The following is a 21,520-nucleotide window of genomic DNA, read 5'->3' as shown; positions in this document are numbered from 1 at the left end:
TGGCCCTGAAGAACCAAACTTGTAACAGGTCAGTAGATTAACAAGCTGGTTGGGGGGAGAATTCCAACTGCTCCACGGCTCAAGCCCCCTACAAGTTGGCCAACATCTTAATCTCTGTCCTCCAGGCCTGTGGAATCCACTCTGAAGTGTTCTCTCTCACTGGCCATCCCTTAGACAGGCCCTCCCACTGCCTAACCTTTGCCCTTTCTAATTGCCCTGATCTCATCCCAACCTCCATAGCTATGTTTAAAGTCCACCTCTGGGGAATACACAGATTGAGTGTTCCAGATAATCCCCTTTCCAGTCCTGCTTGACATCTGGCCAGCAGGCTTCGGACCTGGACTTCCTGGGACACTGGCCAGGGTTTGAGGAAGACCCCAGTACCTACCTGGCTTCAGGATGAAGCTGGCCATGGGCTTCCTGATTTTGTGGCTCAGCCTGGGGGGTGGCCTGGCTCAGAGTGACACCAGCCCCGATGCCGAGGAGTCCTATTCAGACTGGGGCCTTCGGCACATCAGGGGCAGCTTTGAATCTGTCAACAGCTACTTCGATTCCTTTCTGGAGCTTCTCGGAGGGAAAAATGGAATCTGCCAGTACAGATGCCGTTATGGTGAGTGCGTGCCCTGCTTCCCTTCCCTTCCCAGGTGGACCTGTGAACAGCTGGAGCAGGGTCATCCCTGTCATCCACTTCCTAGGTTGGCTTGCCAGATTCAGCAAATAAAAACAGAGGGCTCCCAGGGAAATGTGAGTTTCAAATAAACAACCAATCATTTGTTAATACATCTGAAATGTTTGGGACATACTCACCCTATAAAGTACTGGTTGTTTATCTGAAATACAAATTTCACTGAGCTTCCTGTAGCTTTTCTGACAAACGTACTCCTGGGAGACTGGTTCCCTGAGGCCATTTTAATGAATTTGTGGGGAGGCCAGTACTTAGGGACTGGGAGCAGGGGTGGGGGGGAGGGGGGAGGAGAAGATGAGGGGTCTTTGTGAGGGGTTCCTAGGGGTGAAAACTGGAGATGAACATTTGGAGCAACCTCTGCCAGCAGGGGAAGCAGTTTCCTCAGTCTCCCCCGTGCTAAGCTTGGAGATGGATTCTCCTTCCCCCTCACACAGTTCACACCCTCCTGCCAGCTCGGCCAGTCCCTCAGGGGCTCCCAGGAGGGCAGGCCGTGCTGCTTCGGCCTGGATCAGCGATGGCAGGCCGTCAGGGGGCAGGGGGCCTTGCAGCCAGCCAACTCTGCCCGCATGGATGCGGCCCTGAGCAGGCCTCGTGCTGCCCCTCAGGCCTGGTGCCCCATGTACAACTGTGAATGGGTGGAGGCACCACCTTGCCTGAGTTGTAGAGACGGCACCAGGGAGCACTCTGGCTGCCAGAAGGAGTCCCTGGCACCAGGTCTCCCTTCTCTGTGTTGGGAGTCACGTGAGCACAGCAGAAAGCAGGGCCCTGGGCCCTTGCAGCCAGGAGGCAGGGGGAGCTTCAAATGCAGAGGAGAGATTATTTTCTAAAGCATACACAGTTTCACACAGCATTAGTTTTATGGTTTAGTTTATCAAATATTTCATCACAGGACTGGACGAAAATGGTGAGTCAGTCTAGCCTAGCAGGAAAAACATTTGAGAAATGTTTTCTCCAAACACTCAGCAGATGAAACTCAGCTTGGAGAGAGTCTTGAAAAAGCTCCTTAATTGCTGGGCTCATCAGTCTCACTCCTTTTTACCTTCGAGCTGGGCACATCACTTCCTTACAAACCACAAGTGACTCAGAGACAATGGGTCATCCTCGCAGCAGAACCCCAGAGTCTCATAGGACACGGATTTTAACCCGGTACAGTTATGGTGAACAGGGTAGCTGCATCTTCTCTGTGAAGATTCCAGAGGGTAAAAAAGTGGTCTGTGCTAGGACCCCCTGGGCCCCTAACTCTACCTCTGTCCCAAGTGGGCCGGACAAATGCAGAGGTGCCTTGTCCCTGGACTGTGCTCACCCAGCTCTCAGCAATGGTGCAGGGAGGGGGTTAACTGGCTTCCCGGTTGAATAAATACAGGTGCTATTTTCCTTCCTAGAGATAATAAGAGACTGTGGTTTAGCAAATACATAACCACAGGAATTTTAGGGGGAAACAAGAATCAAACCTTCTTCCTTCTCTAGCAAAAGAGCATTAAAAGATTTCAGCAAATTTTGGTTGCAAGCCTGGACCCCGGCAGGGTCAGCAGTCACTGGTGGGGGGTGGGGGATAGTCAATAGAGACATTGCAGGAAGGCAAATAACTCCACTCGCTCTGAAAACAGAGCCTGTTCAAGGAGGGACCTGAAAAACACGTAGGAAATACAGGGTTAAGCCTTATTACCTTTGGAACCCGGTGGAGTTCGAAAACCTAGAGGCTGTGGCCAAACAGCACAAAATATCTTCTCAGTTGATCATGAATCAAGCTATCTTTGGAAGAGATAATACCTAATAATTAACTGGGTCTCTGTCCTTTCTCAGTTTGCTTTGTGATACACTTCTTGTGTGTAATGCCTCTCTAGAGCAGTGGTTCTCAAACTCCCCTGTGCTTTGAATCCCCTGGTGTGCTCGTTTAAAAAGATTGCTACTCCCCCGTGTTTCTGATTGGGTAGGGCGGTAGGTCAGGGGTGGGGCCAGAGGATGTGCTTTTGCCAGTTTCCAGGTGATTCTGACGCTGCTGATCCTGAGTCCACACGTCTAAAGAAAAAAAAAAAAAAAGCAAACTGCTTTAAAGACTGTGATCTTTTGTCAGAGGAAATAACTTAGCAACAATTAGTCTACAAGAAAAAAATTTCTAGGGATCCCTGGGTGGCTCAGCGGTTTAGCGCCTGCCTTTGGCCCAAGGCATGATCCTGGAGACCCAGGATCGAGTCCCACATCGGGCTCCCTGCATGGAGCCTGCTTCTCCCTCTGCCTGTGTCTTTGTCTCTCATGAATAAGTAAAATCTTTTAAAAAAGATTCTATTTGATTTCTACTTCAGTATTTAAAACCATAGTCCTATCTTGGCCCTGCAATTATAAGCACCTGGGGAGCTTCAAAAGGTCCTGCTGCCCAAACCAATTTAATCAGAATCTCCGTGAGTTGGAGACATCAGTATTTTTAAGGTCTCCCAGGTGATTAGCAAGTGTAGTCAAGGTATGGAGCAGTATTTTGAAAGGTCATTCTTGGAGAACTTCAGTCCATAGGTTGTTCAGAAAGGGGAAAGTGCGTTTGTGTCCTGGTACCCTACAACACTGTGACATTGGTTTCCTCACTTCTTAGATCTATAGCAGCTTTGTTTTCATGTCAACACAAAATCTGTACTCGTCAAGGAACAGGCTATAAATATAATGAGATTCAGCAGGTAGCAATGGGAGATGTAGCATAATTGCTACAAGGGGCCTGCACTACTGTGAACAAGAGTCCCTCTCCCACCCCCAGAGATTCTGATTCAGTAGGTCTGCGGTAGGGCTCTGGAACTGTTCAGGTGGTTCTGGAACCAGACTTTGAGAAATAACTAGTAACGGAAAAATCATGGGTTTGAACTGGGGGTGGGGGTGAGTGAATTCCATTGCTGGTGACCTTGGGCAAGTTACCTAACTCTCTCAACCTCTGTTGCCTCATGTTTATAAATATGTTAATAACACCTACTTTAGGTATGGGAGATACCAAGCAGATTTTATAAACATTATGAGAAAGATGGTCTGGTGAACAGGTTAACTATGCCTTCAGATCCTTCCAGTTCTCTTTCAACATAAAATTAAAAAACACAGGGATACCTGAGTGGCTCAGTGTTTAAGCGTCTGCCTTTGGCTCAGGTCATGATCCCAGATTCCTGGGATCGCAGGGAGCCTGCTTCTCCCTCTGCCTATGTCTCTGCCTCTCTCTCTCTCTCTCTCTCTCTCTCTCTGACTATCATAAATAAATAAAAATTTAAAAAAAAAAACAAAAAAACTGCTGAGCCACCCGGGCTGCCCAGTCATCTTTTTTCAAGAGGTCTTTTTGTCTCTATAAAATCTAGAGCGAAGTGTTATAAACCTGTGAGTTTATATATTTTTCCAGGGAAAGGATTCACAGTCTTCATCAGATTCTTAGGGGATCCATAGCCTGAAAAAAAGAAATAGCCACTGGTTTATTTTTTATTTTATTTTTTTAAAAGATTTTATTTATTTATTCATAGAGACACACAGAGAGAGAGAGAGAGAGAGAGAGAGAGGCAGAGATATAGGCAGAGGGAGAAGCAGGCTCCATGCAGCGAGCCTGACGTGGGACTCAATCCTGGGTCTCCAGGATCACACCCCGGGCTGCAGGCGGCGCTAAACCGCTGCGCCACCGGGGATGCCCTAGCCACTGGTTTAGAGGCAAAGATTGTTCTTTTGCTAGGGTGACCAGCTGTCCTGGTCTGCTGGGGACGGAGGGAAGAGGCAGGGTGGGGTAGGGATTCCTGGGATATGGACTTTTAGTACTAACACGGGGGCAGTCCCAGGCAAACCAGGACAACTTGGTCATCCTCCCTCCTGCAGTAACTTAATCTGTTTTAGCAACTGAAATAGAGTTTATTGCTTCAGTAAAATTGTCAGAGTTCTGCTTTGTTCCCTTGATGTGTTCCTCATGTCACATTTGAGTGTTTCTGGAAGGATATACATGTATTTTTTTTTTTTTTTTAAGATTTACTTATTTGAGAGAGAGCATGAGAGCATGCATGAGCTGGGGAGGAGCAGAGGGAGAGGGAGAGACAATCTCAAGCAGACTCCCTGCTGAGCCTGAGCCCAGTTTGGGGCTCATCCTATGACCCTGAGATCATGACCTGAGCCAAAATCAAGAGTCGATGCTTAACCAACTGAGCCACCCAAGCACCCCTGGAAGGATATACATTTTAAATAAAGTACTTTGATTCTTTAGTGGACTTCCAGTGGAGCACAGCTTCTGCAGGAGCCAGCTGGGTGGGGAGAAGGGACACACCCTCCCGGGAAGACATAACCCTTGACCTGAGTAATAAAGCCAAGTAGTTTTTACTGTTCTTTTCAGTGACAAAACTGAGAGAGAAGAAAGGCTGGGTCCAGGAGGCAGTGTGCATGCCTGTGGCCGAACTTGGGTTTTCTAACTAACTCGCCTCCTAAATCTATCTCATTTGCCTTTTATTTATTTTTTAAAAGATTTTATTTATTTATCTGACAGAGAGAGACAGAAAGCACACAAGCAGGGGGAGTGGCAGAGGGAGAGGGAGAAGCAGACTCCCTGCTGAACAGGAAGCCCCAATGCAGGGCTCGATCCCAGGACTCTAGGATCATGACTGGAGCCAAGGGCAGACACTTAACCAACTGAGCCTCCCCAGGCACCCCCTCATTTGTCTTTTAAGTGTCTGACATGTTTTATGGTGTTTCATTTTGTTCAGAAGTTTTTCATTTTCATAAGATCAAGTCTGTCAGTCTTTTTCTTTACAAATTCTCAATTTTGTATCTTGCTTAGAAAGCCATCCTCACATCACAATTATAACAACCACCTTCTGCTCGTTTTGTCTGTGAAAGCAGCCATAGCTAATATGTAATAAATGACTGTTGCTGGGTTCCAATTAAAATTTTCATGGACACTAAAATCTGAACCTCATATAAATTTTCACAGGTCACAAAATATTATCCTTGTTTTGACTACTTTTTTTCTCCCAACCATTTAAGAATATAAGAACATTTTTAGCTGACAGGCTATACAAAAACAGGCAATGGGCTGGTCTTGGGTCATTGTTTACCAACCCCTGAGCTAGAGGATCAATAAATAGCCAAAACCAGACAATAAAATTAATCTGTGGACATAGTATATTATCAATGCCTAGACTCAAAACATCAAACTATAAAGACTCAATACAACCTAAAACTACTCAAACTATAAGTTGAGGATATAGTAAATTATTGCTGCCCAGACTCAAACCATCACCTTTTTTATTAGAACATTTCTTTCACGGGCACCTAAGTTGCTCAATAGGTTAAGTGTCTACCTTCTGTTTGGGTCATGATCCCAAGGTCCTGGGATTAAGCCTTGCATTGTGGTCAGTGGAGAGCCTGCTTCTTCCTCTCCATCTCCCTCTCCTCCTCTTCTTGCTTGTGCTCTCTCTCTCTGTGTCAGATAGATAAATAAAAATATTTTTTTAAAAATGAACTTTTCTTACAAGCTTCATTTCTAAATGGAATTCATGAACTATTAAATTCACGAGCAGCTATCATGAACTATTAAACACACACACACAAAATAACTATCAATAGCAGGACAGGTAGGAAGTGTCTGTAGTTGGTGTTCCATTACCTTTCAATCTGGGATAGAGAATTTTATCTTCTATGAGTCATCAAGAATGAAAAAGGCAGAGGGTAACCCAGGAAATGGCACTGCATCTGCTGCAGAAGCTCTTTATCAACAAAATTATTAGAGAAGTTTTATCATAAAATTTACACATTTGTTTCTTCGTGAAAAATTTCCTCCCTAATTTCTATAAAGCTAGTATGTGTAGGACATTTGTAAAAGAACAATCCAAAGAAAAAATAAAATCACCACAATCATCTTACCTACAGGGGACAATTCACATTTAATCTGTGGCACAGTGTGATTATTTTCATATGTGTAATTTGATGACTAACACTATTTAACTCATTTTACCCATTCCCCAACTCCTGGTAATTCTCTCTCTCTCTCACACACACACACACACACACACACACACACACACAGACACATACACACGGATACACATACAGAATAGGTATCAGTGGTAGGTTACATTTCTCAAGACCTTGGAAAAGTAGTGTAGGGATTACTGGTGGGTTGGCAGGCTCCATCAATAAACACAGTTCCTCTCCATTACAAATATAAAATGTTGGGCGAAAATAAAACATTAAAAAAATACACCCTCAAGCTAGAATGGAATAAAGTAAAACCTATAAGTTCTAACTGAAGAGGAAAAGCAGTCCCAAAGTGGTGAGCAGGAGCTGACTTGGAGTTTTTTTTTGTCAGGAACATATGTAGATTCTAGGGGCTGAGGGATGGGTTTTAATACCCATACAAAGAGGGGTGCCAGGGGGTGGCTCAGTCAGTTAAGCATCCACCTTTGGCTCAGGTCATGATCCCAGGATCCTAGGATGGAGCCCTGTATTAGGCTCCCTGCTCAGTAGGTAGTCTGCTTCTTCCTCTCTTTCTCCTCCTCCCCCTTGCTCATATTCTCTCTCTCTCAAATAAGTAAATAAAAATCTTAAAAAAAAAAAAAAGTGAAAAGACAAGCCAAAGAATGGGAAAAAGTATTTGGAAGGAAGACATGAGTGGCTAATAAGCACAGGAAATGATGACCAATGTAATTAGTTATTAGGGAAATGCAAATCAAAATGACCATGCGATACCACTTTACACTCACTAGGATGGCTGTAATTAAAAAGACAGTTTTTAATTGTCAAGTGGAGGGAAAAAAAGCAAGTGGAGGAGAAGATGTGGAGAAATTAGAACGCTTCTATATTGCTGTGGGGAATGTAAAATCGTGCCACCACTTTGGAAAATAGTCTAGTAGCTCCTCAAAATGTTAAACAGAGCTAGCATATGACTCAGAAGTTTTATTCTCATGGGGAAATGAAAACATATTGTCCACACAAAATAATGTTTGTAGTAGCATTTTTCATAATAGCCAAAAAGTGGGAAAAATCCAAATGTTCATCATATTTATTGACAATAAAAAGAAATGAAATACTGACCCATGCTACAACATGGATGGACCTTGAAAATACTATGCTAAGTGAAAGAAGCCAGACACAAAAGGCCACATATTGATTTCATTTACGTGAATGTCCAGAATTGGCAAATTTATAGAGACAGAAAGTCGATTAGTGATTGTCTAGGGCTGATAGATCACTTCATCTTGGAAGCAACATATCTCCACTTCAGCCATATTCTCTAGCTCACAGAGACCAACGGGACAACACACAAGGGTGTGAACACCAAGAGACTGGGATCACTGGGGACATCTTGAACACAATCTCATATAAACACTGTACCACAGAAACAAATGCCAAACAGATTGTGGCAAAGACTGATCCTTGTAGCCTAATATCTTCCTCCTTCTCTATAGTAATAAGTCCCTCCTGCCCAATTTTAAGCTCATGGGTACCCACTTTTGCAACTAGGTATTGCTGTTTGATTAAGGTCTGGCCAAAGGGAAGTTCAATGTGTGTATCCTTTTGGAGTGTGTTTATTAAAGAGAGGGGCTGTGACCATTCTGCCTCCTTCTTTTATCCTCCTGCTTGTAATATGGTTGTGTTGGCTGAAGTTCCATCTTGAACCATGACAGCCAGGGTTCCATTCTAGGGCTGGTAGATCAGAAAGCTAGAAGCAGAAAAGTGTAGATTTACAATATAAGCCTATATCCACAATTCTAGATTATAATATATTCTATCTTGTTTAAGCATCTGAATAATACAGTATGTAGGAGATAGAATAAATACATGGTAAAATTATAATACTCTACTGAGGGACATAAAGGAAGACACAAGTAGATAGAAAACTGTATTATGCCCTTGTTTATGAAGACAGTATATTCTAAGAAAGTCCGTTGTTTCCAGATTAATCTATGTATTTTCAATCAAAATCCTGCACTACCTCTGATAGACTTTACTAAGTTGATTCTAAAATTCAGTTGCAAGACAATAGGCCCAAAATAGTCAAAACAATTTTTAAGAATAATGAAGAGGGGTACCTGGGTGGTTAAGCGTCTGCCTTTGGCTCTGATCATGATTTCAGGGCCTTGGGACTGAGCCCCGCATTGGGCTCCCGCTCAGTGGAGAGTCTGCTTCTCCCTCCCTCTCTGCCCTCCAACCCCGCTCCCTGCTCATGCTCTCCCTACTATTATTGTATTATTGTCAATGAGTTTCTTTCATTTTGTCGTTAATTGGTTTATATAATTGGTTGCTCCTAAGTTAGGAGCATAAATATTTACAATTTTACAATTCCGGACTTCAGGCTATATTACAAAGCTGTAATCATCAAGACAATATGGTTCTGGCACAAAAACAGACATATAGATCAATGGAACAGAATAGAGAACCCAGAAATGGACCCTCAATTCTATGGTGAGCTAATCCTCAACAAAGCCAGAAAAAATATCCAACGGAAAAAAGTTTCTTCAACAAGTGGTGCTTGGAAAGACACATGTAGAATAACAAAACTGGATCATTTTCTTAAACCTTACACAAAGATAAAATGGATGAAAGACCTAAATGTAAGATAGGAATCCACCAAAATCCTAGAGGAGAACACAGGCAGCAACCTCCTTGACCTAGGCTGTCCACAGCAACTTCTTGCTAGACACATCTTCAAAGGCAAGGCAAACAAAGGCAAAAATGAATGATTGGGACTTCATCAGGATAAAAAGCTTTTGCACATCAAAGAAACAGTCAACAAAACTGAGAAGCAAGCGATATATTTGCAAATGTCTTATTAGATAAAGGGCTAATATCCAAAACCTATAAAGAACTTATCAAACTCAACACCCCCAAAACAAATAAACTAGTCAAGAAATGGGCAGAAGAAATAGAGACATTTCTCCAAAGAATACATGCAAATGGCCAACAGACACATGAAAAATTGCTCCACATTACTTGTCATCCTGGAAATACAAATGAAAACCATAATGAGATACCACCTCACACCAGTCAGAATGGCTAAAATTAACAGGTCAGGAAATAACAGATGTTGGTGGGGATGCAGAGAAAGAGGGAATTCTCTTATACCATTGGTGGGAATGCAAATTGGTACAGCCACTCTGAAAAACAATATGGAGTTTCCTCAAAAAAGTTAAAATAGAGCTACTATATGATCAGCAATTGGACAACTGTATATTTATCCAAAGGATACAAACATAGTGATTTGAAGGGGCACCTGCACCCCAATCCAATGTTTATAGCAGCAATGTCCACAATCGCTAAACTATGGAAAGAGCCTAGATGTCCATTGACAGATAAATGGTAAAGAAGAAGTGGTACTTATATACAACGGAATATTACTTGGCCATCAAAAAAAATGAAATCTTACCATTTGCAATGATGTGGATAGAACTAAAGGGTATTATGCTAGGTGAAATAAGTCAAAAAAACACAAATATCATTTGATTTCACTCATATGCGGCATTTAAGAAATGAAACAGCGGATCATAGGGAAAGGGAGGGAAAAATAAAATAAGACAAAATCAAAGAGGAGACAGACCATAAGAGACCCTTAACTACAGGAAACAAACTGAGGGTCACTGGAAGGGGAGGAGGGGGTAACTAAGTAATGGCCATTAAAGAGGTCATGTGATGTAATGAGCACTGGGTGTTAGATCCAACTGATGAATCACTAAACTTCACCTCTGAAACCAATAATACACTATATGTTAACAAACTGATTTTAAATAAAATAAAAATTAGAAAAGAAAAAAGCTAACAGAAACAAAAGAAACATTAGAATTATTAGTAAATGAATATTCATGAAAGTCTTTGAGAATAGGAGAAAAATGCCAAACTAATCTGAAGGTCATTACCCTTTTATGACATTATCATTATCATTACCATCATTACCACCTAACTGGGATGTGAATATCTGGTGAGGAATGATAACTTTAATTTTTAATTTTTTATTTTTTTGAGGAATGATAACTTTTAAAAGAAAAGTTGCATATGCTTTTAGATAATTTTTATCTGATGAATGTTCCCAAATGCTTAATTTCTAAATATTTCTTCCTGCTTCTTTCCTTTCTTTCTCCTGCTAGGAAAGGCACCAATGCCCAGACCCGGCTACAAGCCTCAGGAGCCCAACGGCTGCAGCTCCTATTTCCTGGGTCTTAAGATACCAGAAAGTGTATGTACCACCATCATTATTTTCTTAGTTGATTGTTTTAACTGAGGCAAGTCCAAGAGTTATCAGTGATCAGAGTGATAACTTAGGGAATATAGTTGAGCAGTATAATTACTTTAAACTGGATGCAGAGTAAGGGAGATAATTTTCAGAGAAATCACCTGATTTCCTTTCATCAGAGACAGCTGTCCTCAGATAAGACCTTGTGTAGTGAACTTCAAAATCACCTCTGCTAGTATCAGCCAAATCTTAGCGGATCAAACATCACTTCATCTGAAATCTAACAAGTTTGACTTCTTAAATTTAGTGAGACTTTTCCTGTGATGTGCTGGAGCCATTGGCACTGACCATAGATACTTTTGCAAGTGGTTGATTTCAGGCTGGTAGCACCAAACCAAGTATGTTTAGAGTATCAAGGTCATAGTAATCTGCACACACCCACTCACATACAAGCATCCAGCCCCCAGCCCCACCCCTGCCCCCATTCGGCCACTGGCTAAACTGCTGGCTGTTTCTCAAACCCCTGGCCTCCCATGAAAACAAGTAATAAACTGATTTATTTTAAGACCTCTTGGAGGCCTCTTTATCTTTTTTTAACTTCAGAAAAGAGATGTTATGTAAAATGTAGGTAGAAGGATTTCCTATCTAAGCTGTGATTTTTTAAAAAAGATTTTATTTATTTATTTGAGAGAGAGAGTGAGAGAGCACACGAGAGAGCTCGAGGTGTGGGGAGGGGCAGAGGGAGAAGCAGGCTCCCACAGGGAACCTGATCCCAGCACCCTGGGTTGTGACCTGAGCCGAAGACAGAGGCTTAGCAGACAGAGCCACCCTGGCGCCCCTAAGCCATGATTTTTGAATTGTGTCTTAATCAGGCTAAACTTCACTTTTCTGCTGATTCAAAAGATTTACTTTGTAATAGTTTTCTAAGCAGCTTAATGTTTATTCTTCTATCAAAAATGCTGCCCACCAATGCATTTTTGTGCAAATTGGAAAACTGTCCCCTTGCCTCTTCCATTTGTCAGAACTTTATCTCAATATACTGTTAGAAGAGGAAATTTCACTGCCACTGGCTAGACATTTTTCTTTTTTCTAAAAAAAGATTTATTTCAGAGAGAGAGAGAAAGAGAGCATGGGGGGAGGGGCAGAGGAAGAGAGAATCTTAACCAGACTCTGCTGAGCGCAGAGCCTGACTCAGGGCTCGATCCCATGACCTTGAGATCAGGACCTGAGCTGAAACCAAGAGTCAGATGCCTAACCAACTGCGCCACCCAGGCACCCTGGCTAGGTATTTTTCTCAATTAATATACAAATCTACAATATCCCATGGGAAGGTGGCCCTTTTCATATCACTCTTGCACACTGCATGACCTGCCCAGCTATATGTCCCGCCTTGTCTATGCTCATCAATATGCATATGGACACAGAAGAAAGGCAAGCTTTTCAAATATGTATTTATATTAGAGAAATCCTTGTTTTTAGCTCATATACTTGATGCCAATTTAGAAGCTATGGAAGTGGTACTGAAACCTCTATGGAAATGTAAAAGTGGATGGAAATTAAGATGGACACATTAATGCTTCAGCAAGGCTTGACTTGTGAACAAACTTTTCTCTTTCTCATCCTGGAAACTTCCCTCTCCCCTTCACTGTTTTTTCTGTAGAATCTTTGTTCTAGGAACTTGGTTTGGAGTTGATACCGAGTAATGAGATTTGGAGGGCTGGCACCCATGCTTGAAAACATAAGGGACATGCTGGCAGCATAAATCAGATTCCTACTGAAACTGCCCCCAACCCTGTATTTTCCTATAAAACCTCTCAGCCAAAAAAACAAAAAACAAACAAACAAACAAAAAACAAAAAACACCTCTCAGCCGCTCACCCCGGGGCTTGCTTGTAGTCTAGGAGGCATTAGCCTGCTGCAGCCTCCTTTGCCTGGCAAAGGAATAAACTAGCTCCTTATTTTAACCCCAGACTCTGTCTTCATATTACACATTTTGGCTCCAGAGTACAGAGGTCAGTTTTCAACGACAGTAGGCACTCTATTTTGGGAGTAACTTTGGGAGTAATGTCATTTTGTTTATTGGTACTAGTATTGTTTAGAACTAGTTCAAGAGTTTCCAATTGAGTTGAATTGAATGAGAGTGACTATACTCATCAAATTTTCAGGCACCTCTGCTGTGATGATATATGTTTAGTTGTAGGGATGAGGTACAAGCAAAATGGTTTACTGCAGGAATCAAATGATAGGAATCTGCCCAGAAGTGCAGAGCCCAGGCTGTTGCCTTGTCTAATGAGTTACATTACCTCTTAATGTAACAATGTGTTTTTTTTTTTTCTTTTTCTCACAAGGGCATTTTAAACTATCAAGGTCACTACTCTGCTTTAGGTGGCCTTGGAGCAAAAGTTCAAGTAAGGGAACACTTCAGGAGACCCAAGTGGAAAGGATCTCTAATAGCTGGTTCATCAATCCGCATCCATACCATAAAACCAGATTTCCACAGTTTCCCCTCAGGTCCAAGTCTGCATGATCAGAAGAACCACAAAAGATTCTAAGATGCTCTGCCTTTGTCTATACACCCTCATTCCAAAATTTTTCACATACCACCAAACAATCGCTCTCTGTAATCACTCATTCTATCATGCCCCTTCCTTGTTTGAGAGTCTTTATCAATTCTTCCTGGTTATTTTGGAAGTCAGGATCATCCATCAACTTGCCTTTCTCCCTAATTTAAAACACAATAAACAAACAAACAAAAAATCCCTGCTAAGACCCCTCCCCTGAAAGACTAAACAAACTGACTTGCACACATATGATTTGCTCATATCTCCTTTTTTTACCTGCTACACCTTAAGTCTACTTTCACTCCTAATAATCCTCTCCAAAAAAAAAAAAAAAAACCCATGTAGAGTTATCAAACTCTAGATTTGGCATTCTATGAACTTAGTTACTCAGTTTATGCACAACATTTACAATTGTTTTTAAGATGCTTAATACATATATCTGTGTGTGTGTGTGTGTGTGTGTGTGTGTGTTGGCTCTTGCCATTTGACTGCTGTCCCCCTATGGTCAGGAATCACGTGCTCTACAGCTCTCTGTGCTCCCTGACACACAAACCTTTAAAACAGTGCTATATGAGATGGGTCCCTAATAAATGCTGATGACCTCTTGATGAACTGAGGCTTAATTTTTCATAATTCTGAGCTTTCAGATCCTTTGCTCAAGCAAAATCTCATATCTTAGGCTTTAGTTGAATTTGGAAGTTCTGCAGCTCTGTCTTCACTAACCTTCTGATATGATCTCTATTTTCATCACTGTCATGGCCTGTGAATTTGAAAATTGCTAAATCTAAAAGAAAAAGAAGAAAATAGGCTACTCAGAGTTAATAAACTAATAACCAAACCATGACTGAAACTTAACATCCTGTGACTATCAATCTGATGTATTCTCTCCAGTTGGTGTTTCTGAATTGATCTGCATGTATAATCGGAATCTGAGAACTGGTAAGTTAATAACAGGGAGGGCAAGTTTGCCTAAGGTCCTTGGTCTAAACGTGGCATTTTCTTCCTTCTCTTTCTTTCATTCACTTTTCTCCAGATGGACTTCGGCATTCCAGCAATGACCAAGTGCTGCAACCAGCTGGATGTCTGTTATGACACTTGTGGTGCCAATAAGTATCGCTGTGATGCAAAATTCCGATGGTGTCTCCATTCTATCTGTTCTGATCTGAAGCGGAGTCTGGGCTTTGTCTCTAATGTGGCAGGTAGGTATCTTAAGGGCATCGTCTGGTGAGCAGGGAGTTTTGTTCCTGTTTTCATACAGAAATGTATCCAGAGCCCCATTACACAAAGAGACCATCAGAGCTCGCTGAACTTTCTTATAGAACACTGTGACAAATGTAAGATGAGCGAAGGAAGATTCTGGGCATTCCTTCACTAAAGTTCTTGCTGTCCTGCCCAGGAGCTGCTGGCACCACTCCTGATGGACAGTGCCACACCAAAGTCTTCCCAGAGATATAAAAATCTATCCTTCAAGATCGGAGAAAGGGTTGCCCAACTGGCTTTGGTTATTCATTCCACTATTAAATAATTTTCCCTATTAGGAGTAATTCTGTAGAGGACCACTTGGTTTGGTATAAGCTCTTTTTTCCTTATTTTGTTTTCAGTTAGGGAAATAGTTTTTTAAAACTTATCTTTTTTGTGTAAAGCTCTCTCTATATACTTGAGGATAATTATTTTTAGGCAACTGCTTAGCTACCCAGTTGCTGATTGTGTGATTGCTGTGATTTCCTTTCCCTGATTCACCTTATGGAAAGCTGTAATCCTTTAGGTTCTGAAGCCAGAAAATTACATCCAGGTATTAGCATTATATATTTTTAGTTGGCAAAGTTTGAAGTTTAATCTTATAAGGAGCTGGCCTCATGCCACTGAGAAAGTCAGCAGTAGAAAGAATCTTGGATCGTTTTCATAGATCAATGTCTAGAGTGTAGTCCTGAAGTGTGAAGGCTTGAAAATATAAATAATTAGTTAGGCCCTGTAAAAGGGAGTATCACTCTATCTGTATCTACAAAAGGTGAATAAGTGCCTGCTGCTAATCTAGAGTTAGGTCAAGTTACTTCCTCTAAGCAATGTTCTATTGATTTCTTTCTCCTATCTCTTTAATATACCACTTGCCTGGATACTGCAAGTTAATTTAATCTCTGGGTCCCATCTGATCTATTTTCCCCCATAGGGACCAGATATATTTATGTACCACACGAATCTGGTCATTTCTACTCTCTGTGTAAATCCTTCAATTGGTTTCTCTTCCTTGGGATTAAATCCAAAGTCCTTAGTAGGATATACATAGCCCTTTCTGATCCAGCCCTATCCTACCTAATATTTTCTCTCATTTTGTGGGTTTTTTTTTTCACTTTTTTGATGAAATTACTTGCAAAGCAGAAGTTTAATATTTTGGGTCCAGTTTATCTACTTTTTTCCTTTTGTTGCTTGTACTCTTGGTGTCATATGTAAGAAGGCTTTGCTTAAACTCAAGGTCACAAAGATTTGCTCCTAAATTTTTTTCTAAGATTTTGTTTTAGCTTTTTAGGTATATGATCCACTTTTAGTTAACTTTTGTGTATGGTGTAAGAGGTCTAACTTCATTCTTTTGTATATGGATATACAGATGTGCCTGCATATTGTTGAAAGACTATTCTTTCTCACATTCAATTGTTTTTTTGCACTCTTATCAAAAATTAATTGAACATAAATTCAGTGTTTATTTCTAGACTTTCAATTCTGTTCCATTGATCTATGCCAGTACCACACAGTCTTTATTATTGTGGTTTTGTAGTAAACTTTGAAATCAGGAAATGTTCTTTAACTTGTTCTTTTTCAAGATTGTTTTGAATATTCTGAATCCCTTGTATTTCCATATGAATTTTAGGTTCAGCTTGTCAATTTCTGCAAGAAATGGCAGTTGAAATTTTGATAGGGCTTTTGTTAAATCTGTAGATAATTTGAGGCATGTTACCCTTTTAACAATATTATGTTTTCTGATAAATAAACATGAATCTTTCCATTTACTTGGATCTTCTTTAATTTCTTTCAATAATGCCTTATAGTTTTGGAGCACAAATCTCATACTCCTTAGTTTAATTTATTCATAAGCATTAAATTATTTGTTTTGTTGTTATTGTAAATAGAATTTTATTAATTTTACTTTCAGATTATTCATTAATAATGTACAGAAATACAACTGATTTTGTATATTGATCTATTATCTGGCAACCTTGCTGAACTCACTTGTTAATTTTGATAGATTTTAGTAAATTCCTTAGGTTTTTCTCTACAGAAGATAATGCCATCTACATATCATCTTCCTTTCCAATGCCTTTTATATATTCCTCTTGCCAATTTTCCGATCTAGAACTTCCAGTCAATATTGAATAGAAGTGGTGAGAGCAATGTAGGCAGCAAATAAACAAATGGTACAAAACAATCAAAGTGTCAAAGAAGAAACTAAACGAGAAATAAAAAAAATATTGAGACAAATGAAAATGGAAACAAAACATACTTAAACTTATGAAATGCAGCAAAAGCAGTTTTAAGAGGGAAATTCATAGACATAAATGCCTACATCAAGAATAAAAGAAAAACCTTGAATAAAAAAACCTAGATTTATACCTCAAGGAATGAGAAAAAGAAAAACATGGAGTCCAAAGTTAGTAGAAGAAAGGGAATAACACAGATCAGAGCAGAAATAAATTAAATGAAGACTAAAATAACAATAGAAAAGATATAAAGGAAACTAGGAACCAGTCTTTTATAAAAAGATAGATAAATATATCTTTTATAAATAGATAAACTGTAGCTAGACTCGCTAAGAACAAAAGAGGACCCAAATAAAAAAGTCAGAAATGGAAGAGGAGGCATTACAACTGATATCACAGAAACACAAAGGATCACAAGAGATTACTATGAATAATTATATACTAACAAATTAGACAACTTCGAAATGGGTAAATTCCTAGAAACATACAATCTACAAAGAATGAATAATGAAAAAATTGAATCTGAACAGACTAATAGTAAGGTGGTTGAATCAGCAATCAAAAATCTCCCCACAAATGAAAGAACAAGATGGACTTTTAAAGTGGCTTTAACATTTAAAGAAGAATTAATAAGCCATTGAAATGGCTTCAACATTTATTTATTATTATTATTATTTATTTATTTGTTTGTTTTAAAGCTTTTATTTATTTATTCATGAAAGACACACACACACACACACACACACACACACACACAGAAGCAGAGACAAGGGCAGAGGGAGAAGCAGCCTCCATTCAGGAAGCCCGACTCGGGACTTGATCCTGGATCGCCAGGATCAGCAGATGTCCCGACATCAGAAAACGGATGTCACAGATCCAAGAAGAGCTGTGTCAGGAAAGAGCCAATTGACAAGATTTTTTTTCCTTTTTTCTAATTAACTCTGATTCTCTGATTAATGCATGCTTATAGTAAAAAAAAAAAAAAAAAAAAATCAACAGAGGGATCCTATCTCCAAAGTATCCGTACTTATACCTAACAAATGATCACTTTAAATTTTAGAATATACTCTTTGAATATCTTCTTCTTTTGCAGAATTTCTACTTATAACATCATCACAATTTTACTCAGATAATAAAATATGGGACGCCTGGGTGGCGCAGCGGTTTAGCGCCTGCCTTTGGCCCAAGGCGCGATCCTGGAGACCCGGGATCAAATCCCACGTCGGGCTCCTGGTACATGGAGCCTGCTTCTCCCTCTGCCTGTGTCTCTACCTCTCTCTCTCTCTCTTTCTCTCTCTCTCTCTGTGACTATCATAAATAAATAAAAATTAAAAAAGTAAGGAAATTCTTAAAAAAAACATAATAAAATATTATGAATAGCAAAAAAAAACCAAAAAACAAACAAAAAACAAAAAAAAAACCGCACCGCTGGGCCGAAAGCGGCGCTAAACCGTTGAGCCCCTGGGGCTGCCCAGGCTTCAACATTTAAAGAAGAATTAATGCCAATCCTTCTCAAAGTCTTTCAAAAAATAAAAGAAGAGGGAACATTTCCAAACTCACCTTATGAGGCCAGCATTACCCCGATACCAAAACTAGACAAGGGCACCACAAGAAAAGAAAATTACAGGTCAATATCCTTGATGAATATAGATGCGAAGTCTTTGATAGAATATTAGCAAAACTAATTCAGTAATACATTAAAAGGATAATACATCATGATCAAGTGGGATTTACACAAGGGATGCAAAATTGTTTTGCATCAGTAAATCAGACAATCTGATACACCACATTAACAAAATGAAGCATATCATATGGTCATCACAATAGATGCAGAAAAAGCATTTAACAAAATTCAACATCCATTTTGGTAAAAACTCTCAACACAGTAGGTATAGAGGGAACATACCTCAACATAATAAAGGCCATGCATGATAAGCCCACAGCTAACAAAACACTCAATGGAGAAAAGCTGAAAGCTTTCCCTCTAAGATCAGGAACATGGCAAGGGTGCCCACTTTCACCACTTTTATTTAACATAGTATTGGAAGTATTTTAGCCAGAGAAATTAGGCAAAAAGAAGAAATAAAAGATATCCAAATTGGAATGGAAAATGTAAAACTGTCACTGTTTGCAAATGACATGATATCATATATGGAAAATCCTAAAGACTCCACCAAAAAACTGTTAAAACTAATAAGCAAATTCAGTAAAGTTGCAGGATACAAAATTAATATACAAAAATCAGTTTTGTTTCTATACACTAATAATGAATTATCAGAAAGAGAAATTAAGAAAAAGATTTCATTTACGATAGCATCAGAATGAATAAAATACCCAGGAATAAATTTAACCAAGGAGGTGAAAGACCTGTGCATTGAAAACTATAAGACATTGATGGAAGAACTGAGGATGACACAAAAAAATGGGAAGATATTCTGTGATCATGGATGAAAAGATTCAATATTCTTAAAATGTGCACACCCAAAACAATCTACAGTTTCAATGTAATCCCTATCAAAATTCTAATGGAATATGTTCTGAGATGCCTTCCCTTCCCTAATAACCCTTGCCCCTAAAGGGATAGAGACTCTTTCTGGGGGTTCCCATACCACCTTGATGTCACTTCCATAATGGTGTGGTGTAACCATTGTTTACCTGCCCATCCTGTCCACCTCTTGGTCCAAACTGCGAGTACTTGAGCTGGCATCTCTTTGGTCTTTGTATCCCTTATCTAACAGAATGGCTGACCAACACACATGGTTTTTCAATGAGTGAACTGTTAATTATCCCACACCTGGACAGAGAAAGCTGTAGGAAACATACAGTTACCTGAGGGAATGTTCTGCACAAATGGTAGAGTTTCCATGGAGTGAGCATAGTAGTATGGGAGATTCTGATTGCTAAACATGATTTAGACCTGGAGGCCCATAAAAGAAGAGTACCCCCAAATGTATTTTGCTTTACTAGATTGGATGGAAGCTAATGAAAAAGCTTCTTCTACATGTATGGTTTTCTTTTTAATTCTGTATTTGGATTAAGGCCTTAAGTAGGATGATGTCATCCTGGTATGTCATCCTTGGAATTACATTGCTTCTTAAAATTACTCAAACCACTTGGGATAGTTTTGTATATTAACCTTTTACTTCTCTTCATTTTTTTTTCAAGTAGCCTGTGATTCTCTGGTTGATACCGTGTTCAATACTGTGTGGACCTTGGGCTGCCGACCTTTTATGAATAGCCAACGTGCAGCATGCATCTGTGCAGAAGAGGAGAAAGAAGAGTTGTGAAAAAGAGGTGCTCCCTTCCTGGTTTTGAGTGACGCCACAGCTGTCAGTCTCTGAGAGGGTAGTGTGGCAGATATGTCTCATCCTTGCTTCCAAAAGTTTGGATGCCACAAAGCAAGAGAAAGAAAACCTTGTTCTACAGCTGGAAAGTGAGTCCCATCCTTTGAGGAGAATTGGAAAAATGCCATGGAAATATTTGAAGACTATTCTTCATTTTAACACTGGATTCCCCAACCAAGACATATTGCCTGGCAACTCAGTTCTTAAAGACTAAAATAAAGACGAAAATACTGGGATTCCTGGACTGGGTAATTCTTAAGTGAAATTTTACAGAGTTCAACCATTTGCGAGGCAAGGACTTTCCTCTGGTCCATGTCTTAGTTGCCAGTAGTATCTCATATTTAATAAAGTGTACTTTTTAGAAAAGAGATGAATGAATTCCATTATCTCCAATGTGCTTCCATTTCATTTAGAAGAGAACAGAACCCATCTCGGTAAGTTCCACCAATGATAACCATCATTCTCACTGGTGCTGAAGAGATAAGAACAGGCGGGCAAAGTCAGAGACTTACCTGGCCAATGGAGGTGAAGATCAGATGTTGTTAGAGGTTCCATTTTTTCCTTCAGTGAACTATTCCTGCTGATATTCCCAATTCCTAAGTGGTATTAGTGTCATGTTAAGATCTGAGAAGCACTTGGTAAAAATTGCGACTGAAGAAAGCCAGGAAAAGTCCCTGAAATCTGAGGATACACAAATGGTCAATCCCTAAACTATGGTTCTCTACCCTGACTGCAGATTAGAAGCACCAGAGGAGCATTAAAAAACAAAGCATCTCTGGGGGTGGTATCTCCCTATTGGTGTTTTGCAAAGGCTCCACACCTGATTCTGATGCCCTGGGAAGGCTGAAGTCCTAAGGTCAGGAACTGGCAAGTGAAGCTCATGGGCCAAATCAGGCCTAACACCTGCTTCTGTGAAGTTTTATTGGACCACAACCATGCTCTCATTTGTTTATGGCCACTCCTGTGCTACAACCTCAGACTTGAATAGTTGTGACAGACTGTATGGCCAGAAAGCCTAAAACGTTTACCATTTGGCCCTTGACAGAAAAAGTTGGCCAACTCCTGACTTGGGTCATTCTCTTTTCCCTTCTTTTTGTTAATTTTACTGGTTCGTTAAGAATTGTTGATGATAGCCATTTCTAAAAAGAAAAAGAAGAAAAACTGTTTCCTGATCTGTAAAGCCATAAAATTAATTGGCACATTAAGAAATTGGATTTAATTGCATATAAAATTTATCCCTGTGGTTTATAATATTTATTTCAATAAAATGTATTAAGCATCTACCTACGAAATAGAGTATG

General features: G+C 40.0%; 1 protein-coding gene across 2 annotated transcripts; it reads left to right on the top strand.

The window, feature by feature from the left end:
• The first annotated feature begins 226 nt into the window (after positions 1-226).
• PLA2G12B (phospholipase A2 group XIIB) lies at positions 227-21,502 on the top strand. Of its 2 annotated transcripts, none has more exons than XM_072823541.1 (4): positions 227-610; positions 10,759-10,847; positions 14,439-14,604; positions 20,044-21,502. In XM_072823541.1, the coding sequence occupies exons 1-4, from the start codon at positions 400-402 to the stop codon at positions 20,160-20,162; spliced, it is 585 nt and encodes a 194-aa protein (XP_072679642.1). In that variant the 5' UTR covers positions 227-399; the 3' UTR covers positions 20,163-21,502. The 2 variants fall into 2 exon arrangements, with proteins under 2 accessions (XP_072679642.1, XP_072679641.1); XM_072823540.1 differs by having other exon boundaries at positions 20,041-21,502.
• Positions 21,503-21,520: the final 18 nt, after the last annotated feature.

The sequence above is a fragment of the Canis lupus genome, chromosome 4, assembly GCF_048164855.1.
Source record: "Canis lupus baileyi chromosome 4, mCanLup2.hap1, whole genome shotgun sequence".
NCBI classification, from domain to species: Eukaryota; Metazoa; Chordata; class Mammalia; order Carnivora; family Canidae; genus Canis; species Canis lupus.
Note: the sequence above shows the minus strand (reverse complement) of the source record. Positions and strands in the feature narration are given on the sequence as shown.

Coding starts and splice junctions, on each gene's coding strand:
- PLA2G12B (XM_072823540.1), top strand. CDS start 400: ATGAAGCTGGCCATGGGCTTCCTGATTTTGTGGCTCAGCCTGGGGGGT. Junction 10,848..14,438: donor GTCTTAAGATACCAGAAAGT/GTATGTACCACC, acceptor ACTTTTCTCCAG/ATGGACTTCGGCATTCCAGC. Junction 14,605..20,040: donor CTTTGTCTCTAATGTGGCAG/GTAGGTATCTTA, acceptor TTTTTTTTCAAG/TAGCCTGTGATTCTCTGGTT.